Source organism: Dermacentor andersoni, chromosome 1 (assembly GCF_023375885.2).
Source record: "Dermacentor andersoni chromosome 1, qqDerAnde1_hic_scaffold, whole genome shotgun sequence".
Taxonomy (NCBI): Eukaryota; Metazoa; Arthropoda; class Arachnida; order Ixodida; family Ixodidae; genus Dermacentor; species Dermacentor andersoni.
Genome location: NC_092814.1, coordinates 272,489,909 through 272,502,160, shown reverse-complemented (window position 1 = coordinate 272,502,160; position 12,252 = coordinate 272,489,909). Strand labels below are relative to the sequence as shown.

The window sequence follows — 12,252 nt, the reverse complement described above, 5'->3', positions numbered from 1 at the left end:
CCTATGTAATGCCTGCCCGGGCCTTGAGGGTACTTGAATAAATAAATAAATAAATAAATAAGTATTCCATTTTTAAAATGGCATATTTGTTCACTCCCTATGTGGTCACTCCCTATGTTGCTTTACCCTTCCTCGTCAATGACCATTTCTTTCGACCATTGCTGGGATGGGTGGACGGATGCTATGAGTGCCCCCTTAGGAACGGGGCAGTGGGATGCGCCACGAAGCTCTTCTCATTATATCGCCTAATGTAGTACCTATGTTAAAAAAGAAAAAAGAAAAGAAAAAACACGAAGAATTCTGATCAACAAATTTTCTGAACCCCTCGAGCTCGGGGGCTTCACGCTATCTGGCGGAGGGCGCTGCAATTAAGTTCGATAGCACTCGGCGACCCCACGGCAGAGGCTGACACAGAGTCTCGCATCGAACCCTGTCTACGGCTACTTATATAGTCGTTTTTTGTTTATCCTCAGTTGCTAACTATTGCTACGTATTGTCGGCATGACGAGGCATCATTTAATACCATTGCCATGTTCATACGACATCTGCAAGTCACCTTAACCTACCGTGTCCTTCTAGAAGCGGTTACAAGATACTCAGATCCCAGATACGTCAAATCTCTCTGAAGTTCATTAAGAAGACCCTATTCAAAAGAAGTGTACAGTATTTGCTTTATCACGACTTCGTTCTTATGGTTACCATGCGTTTTTTCGCTCTGATACAGGTTGAAATGAGTCTAATAAATATTCGTGGTAGCTAAGACCATTCAACTGCAGGTGATTGACCCACACTTAATTGTGTTGCCTGACCTCATTTCTTTTCTTTCTTTCTTTTTGTGTTATTCTTACCGCTTTTCTTCAGTTGGGCGCAGAAAACAGAAAATAGTTCTCGCTTAGTTATGCTTGTGGCGTCTGTGGCTGCAAAAATCTGCGGCGATGGTCTCATTAACAGGATGATGCCTATCGTAAGTGGCGAGTGCAAGAAGGCTGGCCAGTGAAGGAAGGCTGTTACGTTATAGAAGTTTTGAGAACACTGCGGGACCTGGTTTTTCTTTTTTTTTTACTCTCGCTTGCTTCCGAGACGCTCAGACTGTGTGACCTAAGTAATAGCAATACGAAACTTCCAGAAAAAGACCAACCACGAAATAGTATATTTCTTTCAGGCATCTTCGTCTTGAGTTTTGTTCCAGGTGACATGAGTTACACAATGCGACACCTAGGCTACATATTCGAATGGACGCATCTCGACCTGCAATCTCGGAATCATCGTCGCGTTTCTCTCATTTGTCTGAAGGTCCTTTCTCCGCCGTTGTTTCTATGTCTCTCTATCTCTTCCTTGGGCAAAATAGGTTTACTTCTGCTTCCTTCACTTCTCCATCTCGTTGTGCGGACAACTTGGTACCGTGGTTACCTGCACGTGCGTGTCTCCGCGGAGTGCGCATTCATTTCCATCGCAGGAGTGTACAAGAAAAAAAGCTGCTGCACGCAAGAGTACGCAGTCCTTACGCAACATCCACCTTGCCACGCGCCTGGCGTACATCCATGAGAGAAGGTTGTTGTACGCCGGCACCGTTGCCGCTTAGCAGCGGGAAGAGGGGAATTCCCGCACTCTCTTGATGTCGCAGAGTGAGACGATTATAAAAGCAACGTTTTTTTCCGCCTCCAGTTGCCAAGACCTCCGCTAGCAGTCTGCAAGCTGCCTCCAGTTTCATCTGTGTCTGTGTCCCCCTTTTAGTTCCCAACATGCGTCGCACTGTGAGTATACCGCTATTTGCCTGACGTTCACTTATAGCACACCGGATGTAATCAGGCTGTTTCTGAAGCGTCTTTTTAATGCAAGAATGATTGAAAAAATACAAGTTGAAATTAGCGCTACGAAGGCTTCTGTTCGTATGCGCGCCTTGCATAACAGCGTGAAATTAGGAGTGGGTGATGTTTTACATATTCGTTATCTCCGAAGGTGGCTGAACAAAAAAAAAAAAAAAAGAAAAAAAGAAAAAGAAAAGGAAAAGACTGCTTTATAGTAAGATAACATGCTTCGCTTCTGTGTGCTTTCCGATTTCTCCTTTGCCAAGTCGCGGTGGAGAGCATTGTGAAATGCTGTTTTTCCGTGTTTTGAATATTACAAAAAAAAAAAAAAAAGGAAACCGTGATCTTAAGTTGCTCTGCAAAAATGCCAGTTTTATTAAGTAATGGCTCCTTCCTTCTTGTACATCCCTGAAGTAGATCACTTGTCTGTAGAAGCTAATCCTGTATTTTTTTTTTTTTTTTACATAATAACTATCAGAAGGAAACAGCTGTAATTCTTTTCAAGTAGTCAGACTGGTTTTAGCTGGGAAGTTGAGAACTCCGTAGATATAAAGAAATTCGATGAATGCTATTGGAACATGACCCAGAGGATCATTTCTTTTTCTTGTTTCTTTTTTAATTCTTTTTTTTAATACCGCAGTTAATACGGCCGGATAGATGTAAGATACGGTCTGCGTTTAGCTCGATGAGAATCGACAGATCTCGATATATGCCAAATGTTTTTGTTCATAAGTCTATACGGGATTAAGCCTTACCCATCCTCCGATCATAAACAGAAATTCGGCTCTCAAATGCGCAGGTCCGAAATGCCAGGTGCGTATACCTTAGAGTAATTTTCAATGTGTGGTTGACGCAATAAAACGCACAGGGTCGAAGGCGTCAGTGTGTAGCTGCGCAAGTCTTGTTTCAAAGAGAACCGGTAACCGAAACACGCTAGATGATTCCGACATTTGTCTCATCACCTGTCGATAAGTCCTAGTGTTACTAGTTTTATTGTGCAGCAACAGTGTGACACTTCTGCTGGACATACCGTCACAATGGATGTCTAACGAAACCGGTTTGAGGCTGAAGGAGGCGGGGGATATGGAAGGCGGATACTAGTGGTATCCCTCAGGCGAGGGACCGCTTTTTGTGCCGCCACTTGCGTCAGTGCGCATGAACGATTGTCCCATTATGTGAACGTGCTTTCAACGATTCGCAGTCGTACGACGACTGATACAACATAAAGCAAGTGCAATCGGGAAACGGTCATTCTGTGTGCTCTTCGTCGCTACTCGAGAAGGAAACTATATTGTGACAGATCATGGGATTGGAATAGCTAAATGAAGACGGAAAATAAGACAGTGTGTGAACGCATGATCTCGACGATATTGAAGGCAGCAAGACACGCATGCCGTACTACCCGAAACTGTGCTTTAGGTTAAATCTAACCATGGCTGAAGTAACTTTGGGCCGCAACCTGTTTAGTCAAAAGCAGCCCAGACTGTTTAGCCAGAGACGCACGGCCGGGATAAATCGTCTCCTCTCGATAAACGGTTTCACCCACTTGCCAGGCGCAATGGAATTGTTTATTTTGGACAATCTGAAGAATGGAGCTGCTGATTGAAGAGACCTGAAGTGAAATACTATTTAACAAATTTGATGCTAATTTGGAACATGTGCGCTTGCGAGCCGAGAATTCTGGACTATTTCTAAAGGGACCGTTTTGCATATGTGCGTCTTGTCTATTTGCTTTCTTCACGTATTCTCTTACTCACTGGAATCACACGCACCCTCATAACTCTGTTACTTATAACTATTACTCATAAGGTCAACATTGTCCTCTCTTTACTGCGTTTAGTTCGCCTTCGTCTTGCTCGTGGCTGCCCTGGCAGTGGCCTTCGCAGCTCCTGCCCCTGCAGAGGAAAAGAAAGAAGAAGAAATCGAAGGCAGGACCAGACATGGTCGTTTACCCCACCGTGGTCGTGGCTTCAAAAAGGGTGGCGGCTTCGGTGGTCCCGGAGGCTTTGGCGGTGGTTTCGGGCCTGGCCTGGGAGGTGGCCAGTACGGCAGTGCCTTCAACCAGGGCGGCAGCTTCCAGACGGGCGCTCAGGGTGACCGGTAGGAAGACGCGCTCTTCATGCTCTTTTTGTAGTGATGATGAATAACACTAGTTGAGCTGTTAATATCTATTGATGGCCCAGCCCATTTGAGCTATTTCCGTGGTCATTTTCAGAAAGTTGAAAGCAAGGTTTGACCCCAAACTGTGCTGAAGACAGACAGACAGACAGACAGACAGACAGACAGACAGACAGACAGACAGACAGACAGACAGACAGACAGACAGACAGACAGACAGACAGACAGACAGACAGACAGACAGACAGACAGACAGACAGACAGACAGACAGACAGACAGACAGACAGACAGACAGACAGACAGACAGACAGACAGACAGACAGACAGACAGACAGACAGACAGACAGACAGACAGACAGACAGACAGACAGACAGACAGACAGACAGACAGACAGACAGACAGACAGACAGACAGACAGACAGACAGACAGACAGACAGACAGACAGACAGACAGACAGACAGACAGACAGACAGACAGACAGACAGACAGACAGACAGACAGACAGACAGACAGACAGACAGACAGACAGACAGACAGACAGACAGACAGACAGACAGACAGACAGACAGACAGACAGACAGACAGACAGACAGACAGACAGACAGACAGACAGACAGACAGACAGACAGACAGACAGACAGACAGACAGACAGACAGACAGACAGACAGACAGACAGACAGACAGACAGACAGACAGACAGACAGACAGACAGACAGACAGACAGACAGACAGACAGACAGACAGACAGACAGACAGACAGACAGACAGACAGACAGACAGACAGACAGACAGACAGACAGACAGACAGACAGACAGACAGACAGACAGACAGACAGACAGACAGACAGACAGACAGACAGACAGACAGACAGACAGACAGACAGACAGACAGACAGACAGACAGACAGACAGACAGACAGACAGACAGACAGACAGACAGACAGACAGACAGACAGACAGACAGACAGACAGACAGACAGACAGACAGACAGACAGACAGACAGACAGACAGACAGACAGACAGACAGACAGACAGACAGACAGACAGACAGACATAGATAGATAGATAGATAGATAGATAGATAGATAGATAGATAGATAGATAGATAGATAGATAGATAGATAGATAGATAGATAGATAGAGAGAGAGAGAGAGAGTATCATTTGTTTTCTTGTCCTCAGGTATGGCCAAGGTGGCTTCAACTACAATGTTGGTGGCTCGAAGAGACGTGAATATGGCAACGTGCAGACGTATGGTGACCGCGAGACATTTGGCCTTAGCGAAAACGCGGGCGCCCACCGGGCCATGGGGCAGTCCAGCCATGGTAACGAGTACAAGAACCAGGAGCATGGATCCGGAGGCCAGCAGCACAGCTCCGGATTCTCCGGCTGAGCCAATCTGTCTAGGTGCGTTTTGCACCATGGGTGCATCACTCTTGTTTCAGTGTCTCCCACAAATCACTAATTTTCTTAGCTGAAGACGCCAAACCCATTTACGATGAAATTACATATTTGGGCCTTTGGTGGCACTGTGATGAGGAAGAAAAGAAGCGCTAGAGGAATGACATATAGTTATTGCCCATAAATGTTTTCGGCACACTACGTACCGGAAAAGGAAAGGCGCTTGGTATAAAAACCCAGCGAAACAAATGCAACAGAATGTTTTTTTTTTGTTTTTTTTTGTTTTTTTTTTGTGCATGTGTCACAAAGGCAGAAATTTCTGCCATCATGACAGAAACTTTTGCGGTGCCGCCTGTGTTCCTGCCATCACAACAAAGCCGACTTTGTCGTAAGCCTTGCAATTGTCATTACGACAAAGCCAGCTTGATCATGACGGCTTTCGTGGAGAACATTTATTGTCTTGTCAAAATGATGAGCACGGGACAAAAACTTTATAATTTTTTTTTTATATCATCACATTCTCTGTTGCATTTTCCAAATGAGGTGCATCATTCCAGAAATACAACTTGTTCCTTGTTGTCAGCAGTCATGATGTGCATACATTCTGGCCGCTGGCACATGATGGCTTCAAGACAAAAAGAAAGAAAGAAAGAAAGAAAGAAAGAAAGAAAGAAAGAAAGAAAATACATGGTACGTTCTACGTTAATACAAAATGCGAACATTGATGAAGAAAGAAGTGCCGCTTGCACTGACGCGTGAATACTACAAACTCGCTACTACATCTATTTGAAGCTCAAAGCCTTCTTATAGTAATCACATATTCATATTCTTATTAGTATGTTCTATGGCAGGCCTAGAGGCAAGGAAAAAATATGCTTCGACGGATATTTTATAGCGTTTTCTACTTAGAAAACTTTGATGCTGTACATTACCACATCAATGCAAGACAAGGAGAGGAATAAGGGAGAGACAAGGAGGTTAGCCAGTTTATAGACCTGCTGGCTACCCTTCGCTCGGGTAAGTGGATAAATGAAAGTAAAGCTGATAAAAAGAGGGATGAAAGCAAAAGTAAAGAGTGCACGTAAGCGCGATGTGCCGCCAGAGATCTCTCGAAGTGTGTCATCTAAGCCCGCATGTCGTCAAGCTATAGCAACACCAACGCCATTTGTGCTGAGGGCGGGCTAGAACAGTGTCGCAAGGTTGTATATGGGGCTTGTTGTTGCGTCATATTAAATGACATTCGCGTAGCGCATCTACGACGGAAGGAAGGAATAAAGATACACACACACAGCGCTAACTTTTAACAAGACATTTATTGCAGAAATGAGGAGTAAATGCATCCTTCAATAGGTGCGTCACTGGACACGTGTTCCGAAAATGTAAGCAAAGGCAAATAAAAAAACGAAAAAGAAAGAAAGAAAAATGTGCGGATCCTACGCACTGTGGGCATCTATGTAAGCGAAAATTTGTATGCTGTTTGCTTTGATTGACGATAATTGGCGGTGATGTTGGCGGCGAATGTGTAATTTCTTCAGCATATAGTGCTATATGAGAGTGCTGAGTTGATATTAAACGTTACCTTGCGTGCTGCACTGCTGCTTGCCTGCGTAGTCCACAGAACACACCGGGAGACGTGTTTGTTAGAGGCGTTCCGCGCGACACTGCTTTTGGGCCTGAATGTCCTCGACGCTGAGCGCACGCTTTGGAGACATTCTTTGGTCCCGTGTTTACGTGCTCGTTCTGCATACGTGGTCATCGCGATGTTCAAAAGCCACCTCCAAGCGCTCTCTTCAAGCTATGGACGATTGTGATGTTTGGGCTATCACAGCCCAGCGCGCGGCTTCCACAGCCCAGCAAATGCATTTTTGTCGCTTAGGAAAGCAAGCCCACAACGTGTCATGCGCACAAACTCTGAAACACTGCCGCGGTGGCGCCTGCCGGGAGGCGCGCAGGCGAGCGTCATCTGGTGTTGTTGCAAGAAAGCCAGCGGCGCGCGCGAGCAACACCACAGCGGCAGCAGCAGCACCCGGAAAGTCGGGAAAACAGGCAAAGAAAGCTTCGCTTTAAAAACATGCGCGCCAACGGAAGGCCCGTGGTATGCATTTATGACATGCGCGAAAATTCTCTTTTGTTGATGAAGCGATGGAAAGTTTGCTGACGCATGCGTCTCCATACATGGCTATGTATTATGATTCGATGATTACCCTAGTCATTTCGCGTTCTTATCCAGAATAACAGTTTCACTAAAGAGAGGCCGGCAGGCGCACTTATTGCATTGAAGTGCAAGGAAACCATCGGGTTGGTCCTTGCTTACTTTATTCCTTTGCTCGCGCAGCCTATCGGCCTCTACCAGTATGACCACCATAGCTTCCTTCGCTTGTCATTGGGATACGGTAGATAACACCTATGCTGCAGCCTACCTACCTTTCTCCGTGTTTCTTATCACAGCTTGTTTTATCTCCAGGCTCTGGCCTCGTTTTCCGGCAATGATTGTTCAACCTGTTTGGCGCAGAGCATACAACCCAATATTGCCACGTTGTGCAATTTTTTTCTCAGGTGGTGTGACACCCGGTGAATATAAGGGATCACGCTACCATTTTCTTGTCAGTGCTAGACAACGCTTGCGTGCCCTCTTTTTTTCTGGATCTGTTTAAGTAGTCTTTCTGCTTTTCCGTCACGTAAGCACCGTAAGCGCAGCTTAGGTGACCGACAGGTTTCGTCGTTCGGTAGGCACAGAAGTGCTGACGTATTTAAAACAGGGAAAATAGTCATCGCTCTCATTCTGCAAATAAGGCAAGGGTGCTGTAGGTTAGATAATTTCACCGCGCGTTGATGCTCGTGCCTGAGTTATTTTTACGGGTGCTGTGCAAATAAGTAGTTTGTTCTGTCCCCGAGGGATAAAATTTGTTGAAAAAGTAAGTGAGATGGAGGCAAAATATGTTTCTTCAGACAAGGATATCACTACGGCATATGCAACAGCCTGCTTGTCCGGCTCTGAAATTGAAGTGGGCAAGCGAGTATTTCATTACGCTGATTTCTCGCAGCTCTTCAATTATCCTCAGGGAGAATAACAATAAGAAGCAAGCTCGTTGCATCTGGAACACCATTTCTTTTTTTAGTACGTGCGCTCAATAGCAGAGCGCGCGAGCATAATCCACATGATAACAATAGCCAAAAGGACTGCCAAATCGTGAGAGCGCCGCGCAGAAAAAAAAATGAACAGAAAGAAAGCACGTGATTATTTATTTATTTATTTATTTATTTATTTATTTATTTATTTATTTATTTATTTACACCTACTGCAGCCCTATTATAGGGTTATATGACCTCAGGTATGTTGAATACGGCCACTAGTCAGCCCTTCCTGTGCATGAAGGCGTACTATATACAAAGGGTAGGTTTTACGACAACATTACCATGCAGGTGGTAAACCTATAACACATCGAGCATCCCATCAAACATGGTAGTGCCATCTCCAAAGTAGTCGTATGTAGCAATACTCTGTGTGCTGAACTGAAATGGCGCCATATTGAGTACTCGGGTCTTTAAATTTACCCGCACAGCAAGGTCGGATATTTTTTTCCTTAGCACCACTGGACAGAACCAGCAAAATCAAGTCGCGCATACACATGTGCGCTACGTCATTAAAAGGAATATCACTTTAAATCGATTCTTACCCCTAAGGGTGCTTTCTATCAACAACTCCCATTTTTAAACCTTTTATGGATGTAAGGGTGCGTTTGATTTGCAACCTTGAAAATCCTTAAGGATTTGAGTTTACACTTCTAAGGGTACAAATTGGTTTACAGTGTATAATGTGATTTCTGTATTTTCTTTTCATTTCAATGACTAGCACCGTGTACTGCCTGAGCAGCAGAAATGTAAGAAAGTATAAATGATCTATCCTGTATTCATCGTCACATACGGTCGAACTTCATTTTTGCGAACTGCGACGAGCGAGCAACTTGCGTTAACCACCACCAGGTCCCATAGTAAATTTTGATTGTACGCTGGAAGTTGTTACGTGTCCTCTAGGGAGCGTTCTGCAGCAAAAAAATTTCAAATAGGCAAATTAATAGCCGAGACAGAAACATTTCAGTGCCGCGAACCCATGATTTCAGGAGGCCAGCTTCACCTCAAGCATAGACGCTCTCTCCACTTGTCCCGTCTAGCCTCCGCAAGCGAAATTCCTTCCCTGCGTTCCTCACACCGGACCTCCAGGATCGGGTGATGCAGACGTCACGGGCCCCGCCTTCATTCTTTTTCTCCTTACTTTTTTGCGCTGCGGCGCACTTCCGCTGACGGCGTCACGCGCTAGCTGTTGTGATTGTCTCGTTTCGTGCAGCACACGATTTGACGCGCTGTGCACGAGGGCACCTGACTAGCGGTATAAGTCTGTGCTACACGAATACTGAGGCAGACACAAGCGGATCACAGAGCATGATCCCGCGCTGGAACACGGTTGAAAATGACATAGTTTCGGTGTCTGCGCGCGCAACTGCACGACGTGGGAAGAAGCAGACGAAAGGGAAGTCTCTCTGCTGCGGTGCGAAGTAAAACAAAAACATGCAGACATTTGGTTTGTGTGTTTTATTTTTTATCTACGTTTTATTTCGCCTATTTCGCCACAAATAACAGATGTTGTCTGGAATAATTCTCGAAGTCACGTGTCACCACGAGCGATGTCACAGCGCGAACACGTGTACGTAGCCGCACTAACACTTGTACGTCATCCTCCGGCGTGGAGCGCGGCGGCCGCGAGGAGAAGGGCAAACGGCGTTCGGTTTGAAATTTCAGATCTTTCCGCGGCGCGTAGCGTTGTAATACTGTGCCGACACGATCGTTATCGCGCAATGTATGCTCGGCGCTTGTCTGCTCAAAATAGCCAGACCTGGTGAGGAGCCCTTTAAGGGCTCCGTGTCGCAGAAAATCCGGTGTCGGCGTCAGCGACCGACGACGGAGCGAACATTTCCGTTTATATTTAGGTATATTATATGCCACACCTTTCTATAAGGTATGCAGTATATTGCAGATGCAGTATATGCAGATAAAATGGTGCAGCATGCCACACCATTCTATCACTAAAGTTTCTCATACCCTGTCTTACATTCTTGAAAAAGTTATTGCTCGAAATTTTGAGAATGAGAGCGCACAAACGAATGTCATGAAACAAAATACCGACAGCAAATGCCTTTTAGGTTAAATCTTCTCAGACTGAAATAATAAAAGCGCGAAACAATAACAGAAACCTGAAAATGATGCGCTTTTTGGGCGACGCCGAGCACTACTTCCGGGAGCGGCCCGTGCAAGAGGCCGCGTTTCTACCAGAAAGCTCGCCTTCGTGCATATATATCCTTCGCCGCCAGCGTTTCCCGGTAAGCATTAAAGGTACATAAGCTGCAGTGGCCGGGAAGCGTGAGAGGTAGTCAGGGATATTTGAATGCTATCGCGTTCGACCCTTAAAGGCGAAGTTGAAGCGTCCTCCAAATTTTGTAGAACATCATGTCGATCAGCACCAAGACATACCGAACAAACTGTCACTCTGAATCATGGCATTACTTTGCTGCTAAAATCCAAAACAATAACTCAAAGGTGACTGTGCGTACTTTAAATAAACGAGAGTACAGGAGATGTGTCGTATCTGCAGTAAACGTGATAGTATTACTTCGGTATGCAACTTCCTTCTTGGCTTCTGTAACTCGTATACTAAACTAACACTAACATTTATTTTCAGGCGTGCTGGATGTACACGGACCGCAGGTCACCATCTCTTCACACCTGTCACCCGGACGGTCCCACATGAGATTATTACATTGAATGAAATCAAAGAATGAATATGTGCCGAAGGAAGAGTGAATGAGAAGAAAGAAATGACTTGAGGGATGTCGAAAGCACAGACAGCCCTGCGCGCTTTCATAAAACACGGCGCATTGAAAGTTGTTTCCGAGAAACAATATTTTGCTACACACACACACACACACACACACACACACACACACACACACACACACACACACACACACACACACACACACACACACACACACACACACACACACACACACACACACACACACACACATATACATATATATATATATATATACATACCACTACCGCTATACAGCTATTCTAATAAATATATTTATTTTCTTCAGCGCTCAATGCGTGGCTTCATTTCGTGACAACGATAATTTACTATGTAGCAAAGTTGATCGCATTGGGTATTGAGATCTATAACGAATAGAATAACATACAAAACGGGTAGGTTCAACGCAGCAGGTTGATGCATTGAGGGACTGCAGCATAGAGCTTCCTACAAATCCTACTGGAGGGAACCATGACACTCGTGTCTAGAGGAGTGGCAAGTATGGCGGTTCAGCCAGCTTGCAGGAGATTGATGGTTCTAGTACAATAATTTGCTTAATCTTCATTCTTACGGCTAGAAACGGTTTTGTGAATATGCGAGATGATCCCTTTTCAACAAACTATTGCGTTATAAATGCAACAATTCGCAATCATTTTGCGTGGGCCCAGATACTTAAGGCCTTGTTTCGCTTAAAGTAAGTATGATTGCTTGAAATGTTAAAAAGGCGAAGTGCAAGAAATAACGTCGCAAGCCTGAGTATTAGGCAAATCCTTGTACTACCCATCATTGCCATGGTAGCTGTACATTCACACCGCCAGAGTTACCCCTAGCATTAGTAGTAAACTTTATCGGCTGTGAAACATAGCGTTGCAAATCTCGAAGGCCATAATTGGCTAATAGTCTTCTGCAGGCTCTACATGGTGATCCTCGTGAACTGACATAGCACATTTTGTTCATTTAGCAATATTATGCTCAGTTTTAATTTCAATCACGAATGTAAGCGTTTCATATTTTCTGATGCTACCTGTAATTTGGCTCATTAAAACACTTTT

General features: G+C 45.0%; 1 protein-coding gene across 1 annotated transcript; it reads left to right on the top strand.

The window, feature by feature from the left end:
* The first annotated feature begins 1,648 nt into the window (after positions 1-1,648).
* Positions 1,649-11,488, top strand: LOC126547877 (uncharacterized). Its single transcript, XM_050195903.2, has 4 exons — positions 1,649-1,754; positions 3,649-3,908; positions 5,113-5,337; positions 11,066-11,488. The coding sequence occupies exons 1-3, from the start codon at positions 1,743-1,745 to the stop codon at positions 5,321-5,323; spliced, it is 483 nt and encodes a 160-aa protein (XP_050051860.1). The 5' UTR covers positions 1,649-1,742; the 3' UTR covers positions 5,324-5,337; positions 11,066-11,488.
* Positions 11,489-12,252: the final 764 nt, after the last annotated feature.

Bases quoted from the DNA above. Each gene is read 5' to 3' on its own strand.
- LOC126547877 (XM_050195903.2), top strand. The intron at 3,909-5,112 runs GTAGGAAGACGC...TCTTGTCCTCAG, and splicing joins ACGGGCGCTCAGGGTGACCG to GTATGGCCAAGGTGGCTTCA.